This window comes from Amphibalanus amphitrite, unplaced genomic scaffold, assembly GCF_019059575.1.
Source record: "Amphibalanus amphitrite isolate SeventyFive unplaced genomic scaffold, NRLGWU_Aamphi_draft 000114F_arrow, whole genome shotgun sequence".
Classification (NCBI taxonomy): Eukaryota; Metazoa; Arthropoda; class Thecostraca; order Balanomorpha; family Balanidae; genus Amphibalanus; species Amphibalanus amphitrite.
Window position 1 is genome coordinate 270,518 of NW_024881609.1, and position 16,920 is coordinate 287,437.

At 50.1% G+C, this 16,920-nt stretch overlaps 1 protein-coding gene across 1 annotated transcript in view; it reads left to right on the forward strand.

The window, feature by feature from the left end:
- The window catches only part of LOC122381107 (excitatory amino acid transporter-like), a 31,076-nt gene extending 15,729 nt beyond the window's left edge, over positions 1-15,347 (forward strand). Inside the window, exons 2-11 of the mRNA XM_043364902.1 lie at positions 1,030-1,341; positions 3,282-3,504; positions 3,727-3,790; positions 4,614-4,704; positions 4,975-5,101; positions 5,568-5,769; positions 5,978-6,078; positions 7,863-7,988; positions 8,142-8,276; positions 10,311-15,347. Of these exons, the coding sequence (XP_043220837.1) occupies positions 1,062-1,341; positions 3,282-3,504; positions 3,727-3,790; positions 4,614-4,704; positions 4,975-5,101; positions 5,568-5,769; positions 5,978-6,078; positions 7,863-7,988; positions 8,142-8,276; positions 10,311-10,668 (1,707 nt within the window). The 5' untranslated portion in view covers positions 1,030-1,061 and the 3' untranslated portion in view covers positions 10,669-15,347. The remainder of the gene's footprint in view (positions 1-1,029; positions 1,342-3,281; positions 3,505-3,726; positions 3,791-4,613; positions 4,705-4,974; positions 5,102-5,567; positions 5,770-5,977; positions 6,079-7,862; positions 7,989-8,141; positions 8,277-10,310) is intronic.
- The last annotated feature ends 1,573 nt before the right edge of the window (positions 15,348-16,920 follow it).

Below are 16,920 nucleotides of genomic sequence, written 5' to 3' on the forward strand. Positions count from 1 at the left end.
CCAGAGACGGACGCCACGCCGCCGGGCGGAAGAAAGACGGCGAGAGACGGAGACTTTTAGCAGGCAGGAGACGGGGCAAGTTACGGCCGCCGGGCGAGAGATGGTTGCGTATACCCCCGCAGGTCGAGAGACGGAGACTTTTAGCAGGCGAGAGAAGAGAGACGCGACATGGGTACGATGAGAGACGGCCGCGCCGCTGCGGCCGCAGGGCGGCAGGAACGGTGATGGTGCCGGGACTAAGGTAAACGAATAAATATGCATATGCGGTTATACGTGGACGGACACTAGGAAACGGAATGTTGATTCACGCCGGAGAATTTTAAATGTTTACCAAAAATGAGCAGTAGAGATGTGTCTTCCTAAATGCCGTAAGAGCGGCAGCTGACGTCATGACATAAAAGTCAATACGACATCGAAAAGCCTCCATGTAAACACGCTTCCACTGGGCCTTTGTGCGGCAGTGGATAATTCGGTTTCCCGTCTCCGCCTACGGTCAACTACGGAAATGGCATTACCTCCCGTGGACTATGATCTCATTGTGCGGCCACCGAATCAAATGTCGCCGGCGGGACGGCAGTCGATACAAGGAGCCTTCACAGACTATGGTGACGGCGACCAAGGGATCAATTGATTGCGAACGACATGGCAGCTTTAATTTCAGCAGTGGATCAGAAACACTGCGATGGAGACGACGATGTGACGATACGTTTTAGCTAGTATCCCACCAGGGAACGAGGAGAGAGATGTGCAGTTTCCGATCGTACAGCAGTTATCCATGAACACAAGCAAAGCAAATGATTTATTTTTATGAAGTGAGCAGGATACAAATTTTATCCTAGGCTCTTCGCAGGACGTTGTATAGATATTTCTTTTCATCCTACATAGTTTCAAGAGCGTTTAATGTCGCTGTGAGTGTGTTAACATCCTATTCCGTTTTTTATCCTCCTTCCTTGCTCTCTTGCTGACTGCTGTTGCTTTTTCTCTCACTCTCTCCCTGTTTGACCACCCCTCTCTCCCTCCCTCTCTCAGATCCGGCGGCGGCGGACGGCAGACAGTCCGCCATGGAGAAGGTCTCGGAGAAGACGGGCGGCAGTCAGACGATCCGGATTCCGGGCGACATCCCGGCACCGAGCGGCGGCAAGTTCCGGCAGTGGGTGCGCGAGAACCTGCTGCTGGTGCTGACCGTGCTGGGCGTGTTCAGCGGCTCGGCCATCGGCCTGCTGGCCAGACAGACCGAGTACTCGGACGAGGTGGTGCTGCTGGTTGGGTTTCCCGGGGAGCTGCTGCTGCGCAGCCTCAAGATGCTCATCCTGCCGCTCATCATATCGTCGCTGGTCTCAGGTGAGTGTGACGTCATATCACTCGCTGGTCACAGGTGAGTGTGACGTCATATCACTCGCTGGTCACAGGTGAGTGTGACGTCATATCACTCGCTGGTCTCAGGTAAGTGTGACGTCATATCACTCGCTGCTCTAGACTCTATCGTCAGTGTACGAGTGCGGCTTATGGTTTTATTAGTCGTCTTGGTAAGCGTGATTTGAGTATCGCCGAGTCTGGCGGTTTGAACACAAGTGTCCTCTGCGCTTCGCACTGTAAACAGCCCATTATCTGTAAAAGGAAACAATCACCGACATAGGTATACGAGTACATCATGATCTGACATACAGTCCTGTACCAAATGTGGCATATATAATTGTTTTCCTCAGTTTAGACTTTGCGCTTTATTGCAGCGATGCAAAACAAAACATTCGCAATCTAGAAAATGAGAAAAAGAAAAAAACTTGACTTTGCTGTCAGAAGCTTCAGTTTAATTTCGTTTGCTTTCCTGGATTGCTCCGACTTGTATGAGTGATGAAAGAGATCCGATGAAAACAGAGCCGAAATGGTTTCCGGTTATTTGGGAGAGATCCGGCAGCCTCTCCTTTCAGATGCTCTCAGCTCTGCGGGAATTATTCTCTCCCCGTCCGTCTGAGAATCCAGTGGCGATTCCTTGGGATGATGATTATTCGCGCCCGCAGTTTCCGCGCCGCGCCGCGCTGGACCAAGTGGGATGTTTTTTATAGTTTTTGTTTTTTGTTTTTGTTTTGCTCACGGTAAAGATGATAAATAAATTGGAACCACACTTAACTAACTATATCATAAGTTATTGTAAGTGCTGTGTGGGCAGTAAGCAGTAAGCACTGGGACCTGCAATGTCTCTAGAAATGCAAAGGGACAGCTACATCTTACAAAAGAGGGCATCTTAGGAATTACGGCCCGTTGCGTCAACCATCATCGGTCAGTAAGCAACAAGATTCAGCTGTCAATTCAATACACCCTTTAGACATGAGGCTGGCTGCATTACGAAAGTAAATTAATAGGCAGTCCAGATCCGGCGATCCCCCCCCCCCCTTGTCGCGGAGCCTCTGAGTCTGGACCCGTCTAACCGATGCAGCGTTTACCTACATCAGCGCGCTGATGGGATTGGGATTTGAGATACGCTGCGGCACAGTATCCCCCAGGCGCTGAATGCTAGTGGCATCTAGCGGCAGTGATAAGAAATAGCAGTGTCTTGCGGCACAGTATTTGCCAGGCGCTCTATGCCAGAGACATCTACCGGTAGTGGTATGAATAACTGAGTGTCTTGCGGCACAGATGTTTGCCAGGCGCTCTACGGTAGTGACATCTAACGGTGGGAATATGGAATACCAGTAAGTGCCTTGCGGCACAGCGTCTTTCAGGGGTCATATACTAGTGACATCTAGCGGCAAGCTTATGAAGTAACAGCGAGTGTCTTGCGGTACAGCATTCGCCGGGCGCTATATGGCAGTTACGTCTAGCGGCAACAACGTGAAACAGAAAGTGTTTTGCGGCACAGCATGTCAGGCGGTATACGCTGAACGGGACAAGCGCCCGGTCTACCGAAGCTGTGGTGTCGACCGCGCGACCGTTTGGGTAAAACACCCTCTACCGGTAGGAATGTAACATTTTTATTGAGTGTCTTGCAGTTGCGGCACAGCATTTGTCAGGCGCTTTATGGCAAAGATATCGAACGGTGGACAAGCGATACACATACAATTCCTGTGGCAGACATTTCTTTCCAGGCGCCATTGTCAAATAGCTAGTCCTGCGGCAGATCATTTTCAAGATCATTAGCTGTGAGTGTGACTTTTATAGCTCGTGTCTCTGTGCACCGTTTGTCCTTGTGACTGTGCGCTATTTAGGTAACCATATATGTGTCGTGACCTCTGTGAGCCCTGTATCATCCCTGTGTGAGCTTGATGACCTGTGCCCACCTACAGGATTGGCGTGTCTGGACGCCGGCGCCTCGGGCAAGATGGGCTCGCGGGCGCTGCTCTACTATTTTTCCACGACCATTATGGCGGCGATACTGGGCATCACCGTGGTGGTGGTCATCCACCCGGGCGACCCGAGCAGCTCTGGTAGCCAGCAGGAGCAGAATGCCTCCGGTGACTCCGGGGACGGCGACAACACCGTCATGGACGCCCTGCTCGACATCATCAGGTGACGTCGGACTCTGGACACCGCACAGTTCAGCAATACGAGCATACGAGCATGACAAGCTCGCTGACAGACACTTCGTGCCTATATAGACGTTATTAATTGAAGGATGTAATTATAGACGGCTTGCTCTATAAAGAATATGAGTAGGTAAATATTGAATTGAGATATGATAATCTAAATAGTACGCAGAATGCAGATATTTAACGCGGGTCTTATTTTCAGGAACATGTTCCCAGACAATTTGATAACAGCCTGCTTCCAATCGGTGAAGACAGAAGCAAAATTGGTAAGATGATCGACTATATATGTATGTAGAATATGTAGAATATGTGAGCGTGAGAGAGAGAGGGGGGGAAAGAAAGCGAGAGAGAGAGAGGGATAGAGAGAAAGAGAGAGAGAGAGAGAGAGAGAGAGAGAGAGAGAGAGAGGGGGAAGAGAGATCCTAGCCCGTTGCGCTGTTTACCTGTGCCCGTCCCGTCCGTCCCTGTATGTATACTGCGCCACACTGGCGGGGACCGGAGGCTATACCGTCACGTTATTGTCTCGGCACGGGCGGCAGTGGGACGGGTAGTTTCCGGCTGTCGGGCGGCAGAGCAGCACCACAGCCGTCGGAGACGCCTCCGGGAACGGTACCAAGCGAGATTTGTGTGCTCAGTCTGCCGGCCCGGAGACAGGCCTTTCCGACGGCAGAACGTGGGGGGGGGGGGGCAGGGGCGGGGCACTTGGATACAATCGTTGGCCGTAGTAACGATCAGTCCTACGCCAATATTGTATTGCTGCGGGCGAGTGTTTGGGCTATCTCATTTTTGCTGACTATTCTTGAGCATTTCCAACGCTTACAATATATCTCGGAGCCGACCTTTGATGATCTAGCATGAACGACGTACCTTTCACAGTATTAACCTTCCTTCAGTAGCCTACCCCACTGTTCTGAGATTTGATCTGCCTTACTATGATCTGTCATGCCTCAATGTCACCTGCCGCGACACACTACCATTGTGACCTGATATACCATTCCTAATTGTGACCTGCCTGTCTCATTGCGAATTACCCCACTCCCCTGTGACCTGAACTGCCCCACTGTGACCTGACTTGTTATATCACTTCAGGTGAATAAGACAATCGGTGAGGGCGCCGATCAGCGGCAGGTGACCAAGGTGCAGCGGGACCTCGTGGTCTCGGAGGGCACCAACGTCATGGGTGAGTGATGCGGTTCTTTCGGCGCTCTCACCAATAAAGTACTGAGTAATTATCCATTCCTACGCAGTGCTGATTAGTCGGAAAAGTTGTTGGACGAGTTGTTGGACGAATGACAATATGTATAGTAGATGTAACTTGAGAACATACATTCGATAAATGAAGGCAATTTGGGTGTATACTCGATAATTTTGATTCCACAGCTGAAAAGCTCAAGTTTGTGCTGAAGTGCGAGAGCTGGAGTGACCTCACTCTGGATGGCTACAATTTCAGGTTTGATCATCTTCTGTGTCGGCTTCGGCCTGATCGCCGGCCAGATGGGCCCCCAGGGCAAGCTGATGGTGGACTTTTTCCTCATCCTGAACGAGATCACAATGAAGATGGTCTGCATCATCATGTGGTGAGTTTCACAATACGACTGTCGATAAGCAGATAATGATCGTTACTTGGATTCGTTGGGGATTTACCACTGGGCTTCTCATTACTCTTGGTTAAATTAGAATTCACCCAACAAAAGTATGTTCGTGTGCGTGGATCGACGAACCAGGATATTCGGGATTGAAGTAGTTTTAGTCGGATAAAACCAGACACTGGTATCCGGGTAGTGACAAAAACTTGTGGCAGACGCGTGTTCAATTAAAATCCAGGGCGGCTATTTACCGGCAAAAAAAAAAGTATGAAACTCAATAAGGATATACGGATTCACTTGAATTGAGCAGAGTGGAATGAACTAAAAAAACTGATGCCGGCTGCTGCGACTGTTGTGTACCTACTTGTCTTTCTTACAACCGGCAGTAACACATACAAGTAAAGCATACATCATATGTCACTGTTGCACAATACTGACCCCTTTTCGCGCCGGCCAGGTACTCGCCATTCGGCATCTGCTGTCTGGTGGCCGGTAACCTAATGGCCATCGATAACCTGGCCGATACGGCGCGCAGCCTGGGCATGTACATGGCCACGGTGGTGACGGGGCTGCTCATACACGCCACCGTCTCACTGCCCATGGTCTACTTCTGCGTCACGCGCAAAAACCCGTTCAAGTTCTGCAAGGGCATCGTGCAGGTATGACTGCTTGGTTATAGCGTTAAGCTTACCGATATTGCGGTAGTGAGTGAGTAAGTTGTAATCTAGTGGACCAGATGTTGAGATTTGTCACTGTCGAGGGTTGGGAATAGTAAGCTGAAGCTAAGCTGAATCTACAATATGTGCTCATATATTCAAAGTGGACAAATCATGGTGATAAAGACGCTCATCTGATATCGGCTTGCAGGCGTGGGCTCTGGCTCTGGGCACTGCCTCCAGCTCTGCCGCTCTGCCCATCACCTTCCAGTGCCTGGAAGTCAACAACGGACTGGACAAACGCGTCACCAGGTAAGGATTTTTCGCCAGACATCATCGACCCACCACCCAGACTCGGCGGCTGGCTAGTGGCTACCCAGGCAAACCACCTAATCTGTCGCGGAGAGGCGACCCAGTTCCCACTTTCCCAAGCGGCTGAGGCTGGTAATACGACCTCAGATTGCATTCTCTCTTTTCATCTCAGTAGTTTCTCTTAGGAAGTCATTTCCTCTTTTCCCTGCTTCTTCAACTTTGTCAAAGTGCTTGCACTTGTCGCGCCCCTTCAGGCGGCTTAGTCGTTCAGTCTATAAACATTCTCTCTGATAAACCAATGGTCATCACTGAAAGAGACACACACTTACGTGATATGACATCTGCGATCCGCGTCGCTATATGATGATGTAATACGTATGTGTGTCGTCTATTGTAATACAATGATAGTGTGTGCGGTGCACTTCTTATTGATTACGTTTACTTATGATAGCACTCAGGACCGATCATGACCACGGTCGTTTGTAAGAGACAAATACGTGCAATGTAGCGCACGACATCGTAAGTAAATATTTCCAGAGTAAGGGGAGGTGACTGGTAAGCATCCACGGGAACTTCCGTTCGGCACCCCGCTCATATCCCTGGCCGAGCAGACCAAGACAAAGAAGTTGGCGCATTGGAAATCGGTATAATCCACATATGTAGAGTCCGGAGTCCGCACTCGTTAAATACCTGCTGTTAGAAATGAGTAGCGGCTCGGTGGCTGTTAGTCCTTCTGTATGAGATTGGCAAACGGTCGGAATATGCAGAGTAGGGTGCTGACTGCTGCCAGACTTCAGGGAGGTAAAAGTCAGCCAAATTCTGAGCACATAAGGGTATGCTGCCTCTGACAGTCGACCGAACTGTATAGTGTTTAACTGAAGTGTATAACCCTTCTGTATAGTTCGACAAAGGCTCTCTGTTGTAGACTGTAGTAAAGCTGACCCTTCAAAGTATCTCAAATAAAGTTAAGCAAAAAGTACGCCCTCCGGGACAGCCGACGGCACTTTGTGGACCGAGCACCTAAGTGCTCCATGACAGCTCCAGGTACCCGTGAGCTAAATAAAAGTACAGCCGATCGCGCTGTCGAGAATGCTCTGTGCCAGTCGGTCGAACTCCACCGAGTAGTCTCGCTGTGTTAGTCGGGCGGACTCGGCAGAGTGCCTTTTCTGCGGCCGTCGGCCGCCGCTGAAGTGGCTCCGCCTGTCGCGCGGCGTATGGCCGGCGGAGTCGGCGACCGAAGGAGCCTGCGAGCCGGCGCCGCTCGAGCCGGAGATTGGTATTGATCGCGCCAGATAACTGGCCTGATCGGAGGCGGCGGGCCGGCGGAGACCGGCAGTGTTACCTGAACGGGAGAGCGGCGGGAGGAGGAAGATAGGGAGCGGGAGGAGAGAGAGGGAGGGAGAGAGAGAAAGAGAGGAGAGCGAGGAGAGAGAGAAAGTGAGGGAATTATGAGGAAGGGTATCGCTGGCTTCTGATGGCATTATCTTTCAATTTTTACGAGTATATTCGCCAGCTCTTGAATACCTACTTGCAGGCACCAGCTATTTAGGTATATTTTTATATTTGTATTCAAGCTTTTCTATTTGATATTCCCAGAGACTCATTACGTCGTAAAGTTACGATCTTTCATGCGACTCCTGCCGTTTTATTTGCGTGGTGTTTTATGTCTAAATGTTTGTCCCCTCCTTCGTCATGTTAGCGAAGCCCTGGGTTGATCCTACTCCGTCAGATTTATTCTAACGGTCGGTGTTTTGTGTTTGACTTTTCGCCCCTTCCTCCGTCAGATTTGTTCTGCCGGTCGGTGCTACAGTCAACATGGACGGCACAGCGCTGTACGAGGCCGTCGCGTCCATTTTCATTGCACAGAAGAACAACATGAACCTCAGCATCGGCGGCCTCATCACCGTTAGGTAAGGCTGCTCAGGCTACTTTGGGCTCTATAGCGGAAAGCAATGGGCTTCCTTATGGGCTTTATGGGAAATGGTCAATGGGCATCTACTGCGACCTGTGGCCTGATTTGTAAGCCCGTGACCTGATTCGCTGATCCGTGTCCCCTCCTTCAGCCTGACGGCCACGCTGGCCTCGATCGGCGCCGCCTCGATCCCGTCAGCGGCGCTGGTCACCATGCTGCTCATCCTGCAGGCACTGGGGCTGCCCACCCACGACGTGGCCCTCATATTCACCGTCGACTGGCTGCTGTGAGTAGCATTGTAGACCATTTGTGACGCTACGGATTAGCTCTAGTGAGAACGCGAATAGGCTCTCTATAACCGCGATCGATGGTCGCCAGTAAGTGCATGCCTACATTGCCTACTACCTAGACGATAGGCTGTCTCGTGCAAGTACGTACCTACTTACATACATCAACCACCATTTACGATAGAATAGGCCCATGTAACATGTGAGTATCTCTCGTATCCAATGCGTATTCCATCCACTCATGGTATGACTCGTCTTTAGAGAAGACTCGTATCCAATTTCTATATCGCCTATTGAAGGTAGAATGACATTGGAGATGCACTGGCATTCACGCTCTTTACTACAAAAGCTAGTAGAAGTATATACTAAATATGATCGTAAGTAATATCACTTGCCTACGAAAAATCAGTTAATGTAAGCAGCCGCCGCATTTGATGCATCTATATCATAAATTCATATACCAGTATAGCGCCTTTTGGGGCGACTAACAGAGCGAGCGAGGGGTGAGTCTTGCACGTGCGAAATTTCGAAGGGGTACCTCCAACTGACTTGTGCACGGCACCCTACTGACCGGTTTCTAGCGATGTGCCAAATTTGAGCACAATCGGCCCAGCCGTTCTCGAGATCTGGGAGCGGCACCCTGCACGTGCGCACGTGCAAAATGGGTCCCAACTGACTTGTGCACGGCACCCTACTAACTGGTCCCTAACCGTGTACCAAATTTGAGCGCCATCGGTCCAGCCGTTCTCGAGATCTGGAAACGACCCCTGCAGCACCCGAACTCTGGCACATGGATATGCATTATGCAGTGCCTAGTGGGTGCCTACCTACATGCCAACTTTCAGCGCAATCGGCCAAGTAGTTACCGAGATATTGCAACAATCACAAAACTGACACCTCTTCGTTTTGCACGTGGCACGTGCATAAGGGGTCACCCACATGCATCGGGAATAGTCCAATACTTGGTAGAAGGAATGAAGCTACCCTACAAAAACTACCGCATGTAAATCGGTCAAGTGGTTGCTGAGATATAAGCCTCGCAAAAGCGTCCGCACGGCCGGCCGGGGCCGGCCGGCCGCTCATACTCAGAAATTTCCGTTAATCTAAGGAAAGACTCCGCTCGCTTCGCTCGCTCCGTAATAAGACTAAACCCCATAGGATTTGGGAATCGATCAGTAAAATGTTTTCATACGGGGTGTTGCTATTTGCTCGAAACTTGATCCGAAGCCAATATTAGCAAATTATTATCTCGTATGAACCATATACGGCGAACTTGTAAGCTTTAAAGATGCTTTAATATTTTCTTACCCCTGCATTGTTGACAGCGTGTCCACGTGCCAGTCATTTTCTCGGTAATCGCTTACTCTCCGGGCTGACGCGCGCCGTTATTTTGTTCATAACGTTGTTATGCTGTCGTTGGGGACATTTGCCTGGATCGGTTATTGGATGAGCTCGTCTAGCTCATATAGCGACAGCATACCGAATTATTCGGAAAGCGGTGTGACCTCCGGACAGTTTAGCTACTGGTCCTGGTAATCTGACCGGTATCCGTTTGTCTGATGATCGGGGCCGTCCCTGAAATCTGATAATTGGTCCTATCTCATATGTAGTCTGTACGTTAGGTGAGCGACTAAATTTTCCTGTACTCCCATGGTGATTTGTTCTGGTAACCAATGACCTCTTCAATGTTTATGTATTTCCTGTGATGAACCTGACCTTCACTCTAATTCATGTCCAATTATTTGCCCTAACCCTAATTATAGCTATGCCTACGTCTGGCGAAGGGCTGACATATTCATCGATATGTGTGGTGGCAGCTCTAAATAAAGTTTCATCGATGGGCCTGACCTCTTCAGCCGTATTCATCGGTATGTGTGGTGACAGGCCTGACCTCTAGCCAATATTCATCGATTTATGTGGTGATAGTTGTAAATGAAGTTAATTCGATATGTCTGGTGACCGGACTGAAACCCTCGATATTGCCAGTGACCTTTCACGATGGCCTCTGTGACCCCTCTGTCCGCTCTCTCCAGGGACCGTATGCGAACGTCCATCAACGTGCTGGGTGACGCGTACGGCGCCGGGATCGTGCAGCACCTGTGCCGGGACGAGCTGGCCCGTATGGACGCCGAGGCGGAGCGGCGCGACCGCGAGATGGCCGAGATGCTGCGCAGCGGCAGCGTGGCACTGAGCGGCGGCGGCCGCGGCTCGCTGCTGCCCCGCGGCTCCATCTGCCCCTCAGTGGCGCCCAGCGGAGCCATGCTGCCGCTGCGGCCGACCGGCGCCCTCTCGCCGGCCGAGGACCGGCCGCCGCCCTCGGCCCCAGCCGCCGCCGCCGCCAGGAACAGCTGGTTCGAGAAGCGTATCCCCAACTCTGAGACGCAGATCTGAGGGGTGACGGCGGCCATCAAGGGAGGAGATGTTCCCTCACAGATGACGGAAACTGCGGACATCGATGGATTCGCCCACAGCGGTTGGCCAGGTGGGCTTCATACTGCAGAGCTGATGAGAGTTTATGTCGCAGTACAGGCCGGTGCTTCGACAAATAACACTGTGGTCCTGGGGCAGACTGACTGTCCGTTGTGTCTACAACAAACGTCGAGGCACACTGGGAGATCGGTGTGATTGTACGGCATGAAAGGGAGATGTGAGGATGGTTGTCAGAGCGGTAGACGTATTTTGTTCATGAAGAGGGTCCGTAGACATTTTCCGCACATTCCACAGACAGGGTTAGAGACATATGGTACAAACAGATAGTTATATCGTTCATTGGTTACCGTTTATTCCTAACTCGGCGCAGTCCGATGCGTGTGACTGTGTACGCATGTGGATGTCCATATGTCTGTGTTTACTTGGTGGTTTATGAGTGTTGGGATGGGCTAACCCTAGCACAGCCCTGCCCTCATTTCTGTGAGATGTGTGCGTCTCTTGATGTCTGGGTCGGGCCGGGGCGGGGCGGGGAGGTGCCACGCCTGCTGGCTCGTCAGGCTGCTGGCAGCCTCAGTAGCTGGCTGCACCGGTAGGCCGCGGGCCGCAACATCCACACAGGGACTTCCACAAGGCTTGCTGATGTCTGGACGGGCCGGCGGGCCGCCTGCGGTCGCCGGCCCTCCGCTGTAGCCTAGAGCTCGGCCGGTTCGGCCCGGCCGGCTGGTGGGCGGCTCTCCCCGCTCGCTGCCGCTCCGGGCCGCTGGTCGAGCACGCTCTCTGTTAGCTAAGCCCTCTTCCCGTCTTGCTGGTCGGTTGTTGAAGGCAGGTCAGACGCGCCGCCGCCGCAGGATGCAGCGCAGACCGCTTCGGCACCGTGCTGTGCAGCTCTATATTCTTCTCTTCTTTCTCTCTTATCTGTCCTATCTTTCTTACCTCGCACTGTTTCTCTCCCTCCATCTCTCCCACTCCCCTCTCTCTCCTTCGTACGGTCGATGTTATTGCATGCTCTGAGGCAGGTCTGTTCTTGCAGTACGTGTGATCAGATCAGTCGTCTAGTGTGATTCAGTATTGTGGACCTGGCTGAATGTCTGTTTGTCTGCCTGCTGTTACGTACAGCAGACAGATTTGTCCCACAGAACGGTGTTGTGTAAATCGTACATGTGAATTGTGATTGCTGATCCAACTCGTCGCAGAAATCTCGTCGATCGCCCTCAGCCAACCTGGCTGGGGCGTTTTTATAGTGTTTACTGTTGACCTTTTGTAGCTGTTTTATAGGACGGGCTGCTACTGGATATAAAGCTCGCCGATAGCCAAAAGTAGGGTGCACGTCTCGGATGGAGAGCTGTGCCTTGTCCGTAGGTCTTATGGTGAAAATTGTTATTATTTTTCTGGTCGGCTATTGGTTTTGACGGCATTATTAAAACCTGAATCCGTACATTTCAGTATAGCCCTTGGTTTCGCGTCTGGTTTTCCTTGAAACTTCATTCAATCTTTCTGATTTTTTTAACGATTATGTTAGGAATATTTAATTGTTATACTTGTTGTTCCGTGGTGTAGCGTTGATATACACGTTAATAGTTTTCATAATAATGAGAATTTAAGGTTAAAAACTGTTTTCCTAGTTAACTTGAGCGTATTTTATTGTGATTTTCTTGTTTACTAAATAGCTTCTCGTATGACATGTTAAAGAAAAGTTGTCTTTTATATGTGTGTCAATATTATTTTAATACTTTTTTAAGGATTCGATCTTCATTTAAAAGATTTATCGTAGGCCTATTTTTATGCTGTAAAATAATCAAATCCCGTTGACGGTTAGGTACCTGGTAAAACTTTGGCGAAGGCATGTAGTCTTTCCCCTTGAAGAGTCTCCTTTTATATGAAAGCGTTACCGTTTAAAGGCACAGAGCCATAATGACAATGACTCGAGCAAAATGCCTCACCTTATATTGTATGTACATATTTACCTTTTACCTTTCTGAGAAGGATGGACGTGCAAGGAAATTGTTGATTGGAGAACATATCGCTTTAACTTGATGCCTATTGCCTACTTCCTAAAATATCCCGTTCTGAGCAACTCGGTCCAACTATGAGTTATTACCTTATCTTGGATAGATAACGGGTTCATATCAGATAACAGTATCGAATGTACGTAACGACACATATCGGTAAGGACGCGTACGGCGCAACATCATCACTGTTTCCAATGTAGTATTTTTGTATTATGCCTTCCAATCATGGATATGCTAATTTATGTTTACAGCATGGCATTGCTTTGCTAGTTTCTGATATAGGTACATAGCATTATTGTACTTTGGCGTGATCGAGGGTTGGAAGGAATCCCAATGAATTAACTGAACACTTGCATCATGAAATATTTCATCTGAATAACTCATCAGTTCAGTAGTGAGCAATCTAATCGTGTGTTTCAAATCACATAGACGACTGTTACGAATAAACAGCTACGAACTAACAGCTCCCACCATCCAAAATATATCTGTAAAAAAAAGGTTTGCTGTTCAGTGTCACTTGATGAAAGCTTATCTTAGTTTCAAAATTACTCCGCATCAAATTGTCTTATTTAACTGTGCTTGTTGAGTTTCAATTTCATCGACCATTCAAATATCACTGGGGAGCGGATAGGCTCGGATTCTAAGCTCTTTCTGTGTACATATTTGCATCATTTGCCTGTGCGCGAGCTCTAAGCGCCGCTGGGCTACTTTTTTGTGTCCGCCCTCCACCTGTCCCTCTGTTCCCATGTATTTGGTGTACGTTGACCGTCTGTGCACATACATGCGTGTCCGTGTGTGTCCGTCGGCCCGCGCGGCCAGGGCATCCGCCGTTCGCTATCCTAGTTGTGTAGCCAGCAATAGAGTGTCGGGCACGGCGGACCGCCGCTCGCCGACTGCCCAGTAGATGAGTGTCGTCCGCCGCCCGCGCAGAGCACACTGCACCGCACGCAGCACGCACATGTCGCGCACCAGCACCTGCACCTGCACCAGCACCAGCACCAGCACCTGCACCAGCTACAGCACCAGCACCAGCGTCCGCCCTCTGAGAGCGCGCGCCACGGCCGGTGGTGACGCCTCTTACGGCAGACGCCGCGCCGTCTGCATAGTCGTGCATGTATGTAGGTTTGTCATTTTCAATGCCTCGATAGCATCGAGGTAATCTCGTCATCTGACTTTATGAATCAGAGTTTCCCGCGCACACGCACAGTTGTTACATGGATTTAATGTGCGGCACTTGACTGAAAGGACATGCCATTGTACGCACAATGCACATAAATCATGATCACTGTTATTGAGTGCATACTGTCGCACCATGTTCAAAGCTCCGTGAGGTGAAAGGGGGAAATTTCTAAGTGAACCGAAACTATAACTGTGCAGCTAAGGTCTCATTTTCTCCACGAAAGAACGGGTGGAATACCTATGTTATAGCAACGGCCAACGCCCTAGTGTCAAGCACAGTGTTCCACCTTCCAAAGTGTCATTTCGAGGCCCAGTCGGTCAGCCCTTTTATTTCGGTAAAGTTTAAAGGCACCTCCGGGATAGATTGTGGAGGAGCTTTTCAACATGATGTTGCACTGTGTACCTACCGCTTTGTCATGTTTAATGTACATACAGCATATTGGGAGTGTCAAATGATTATGTGTTGCACTGCACCTTGCATGAACGAAGTGTGAAATGAAGTCTGCTTGTGAGAGAGAAAACTGTTCAAAAATTGGTCGGATAGCTCATCCTGGACTGTTAGGCCTATTGTGTGCAAATTGCTGTATAAGAATTAGCGTCAAGCTGCTGCGAAATCTAATCCAATATTTGCGCAAGGTGGGTGTCGTTGGTCACGTGAAATTGGATGTCAAGCGCCACGTCGACTTTACGAAAGAGTAACGTGTCCTCTCCTGCACCACGGTCCACACACACACACATGGGTGAAATGTAAAGCGATGGGTGTTGTGTGCACAAATATGCGTGCACCGCTGTTTGTGCGCGGTACATGGGCGTGAGTTGTGTAAAGCTAGCTGCACAAACTGGATGTGCTCTATGCTGCAGTCTCTCCACAGGGCGCTGCGTCGCCCCGGCTGTACGGAGTCGGGTCCAGCTCCGCGCGGAGCCGGTCCCAGCTCCGTAGGCCGCGGCTCGCAGCGTCGCTATCCTCTCTCGTCGTTTGGCTGTTGAGACCGCCGTGGCTGCTGTAGCCGGCGTTGGTAGTGGTAGCCGGTAGACGGTGGTGTCCTGTGTCGAGCGGTAGCGCCAGAGGGCTCGCCCTATTGCCGGCCGTTCTGTAGGTGTAGCGGGAGTGTCGTCGGACGCCCGCCCCTGTCCGTCAGACCCTCTGTGTGGAGTTGTCGGCACTCCGGTCCCGTCGAGCGACCGACTAGTTCAGCGTGGTGTGTCTGTGTGCATATCAAATTTAGCCGGCTGGCCGTTAGAAATTGGGCAGTGGGACCCACCAGTCGCACTTTCCTCGAGAAGTGACAATAGTTGTCCGCGTGTGGTTCTAGTCGACGGGCTTCGCGCGTTGTTTTCGTCGTTTTATGTGTGATACTTTGCTGTCATAATTATCACCACACACAATACCTGGGTTATTAGACTGGTATATGTGTACTTTGGACTAAAGTGATAATACATGTCTGAGTTGGACTGCTGTTTTCCTTCCAATCCGATTCGAATGTTCGAAGCTAGTTTAAGTGACATGAATTTAGTCCAGTACAGTGGCGCGGGAACCGGGGGGGCTAGGGGGGGCTGAGCCCCTCCAACTTTTCGGCTGGGGGGGCTCGTAATGTATTTGAGCCCCCCCAGCTGGAGGAATCGAAATCGGAAATCTACCAAGTACCAACACAATTTCATAGATTCATACATAGGCGCGGGAACCGGGGGAGAGGGCAGTGGGGGAAGCTTGCCCTCACAACTCTGGGGCCGTGGGGGCGGTGCCTCACAACTTTTCATGAGGCCAGGAACCGTTGGGACAGCTTGTCCTCCCTCCCCAAATTAGGGGTTGTGAGTCACAAAGGAAGAAAGCATGTGAGTGAAAAATCTACCGATTTTACTGACTCGGCAACTCATTTGGCAGCTTAACCCGCGCCCTGCTGGGGGGGTGTTTGAACACCCCCCTTGTGGTTTTTCGCGAATATCTCAAAAACGGCGGCGCGGAGCGCCGCCGTTTTTGGTACACCTTATCATACATCAATTCTACACATGTTGTGAAAATTTCAGACCAAGGTCATTCAAGGTCAGGTCACCAGGTCACTTGAAGTGACCTCACCTCATAAAAAGTTTCAATGTCTGTCATAGCTACACCGAGTGACCGATCGCTTTGAAACTTTCAGCGATTGCTAAGAGCAATAGCATGTACAAAATGTGTATCTCAGAATTTTGATATCGATGACCTAAGGTCAGGTCAATTTTGCGACCTCCCCATTATAAGTCAATGGGAGAAAATTGAAATGCGCCTCCTTTGAATGAAAGACATTATAAACACTCCCAAACACTGAATTACAAGTGGTTTAGACACACTAACCATGAAAATGGTGTCAGTGACCCCTGTTTATGCCCTGAGGTCATCTTAGGTCACGAATGGTATCTAACAGTTTTTCGCAAATAACTTTTGATAGAGGCATGCTAGAGCGATGAAAACACCTTAGATGTGTTCAGCTCGACGATACGGATCGACTGATATGCAACATGATCCTTTCCGGTCAGGTCATGACCTTGACCTGAGGTCAAATTTTCAAGTTGACCTTTCAAGGTCAAGTTATAGTTCATTCGATGCGTCTTGACGAGAGGAACACGATGCCGGTAAAAGTAAGCTCGTACAAGGCTTGGGTCAAAAGTTATTGCAGAAAAACTGTCCGAAAAAAATCGGCTATTTTTGCAGTTTTTGCCCCCTGCAGGCAAAACCGTTGACGTTAGATCAAATCTGAGAGAATTACTCAGAAAGGGCGTTAATAGGGCTATCGAATGCGCTTTTCCGCGGCGCTGTAGCTCTATTGGTTCCCGAGTTATGCGTTGGGTTCTTGGAAATTGTCGACATTCGACCTGGAAATCGGCGAAATTTTGCCTTCAATGACCTCTGGTGACCTGACCTTTGACCTGACCAAAAAATTGACCGAAGTGATTTCCTCATTATTTTTGACGCTCTTTCGAACGCCGTCTTCCGCGTATCGCTACGTGGCCCAGGAGCCGAGTTAGAAGGGGGGGGTGTTCAAACACCCCC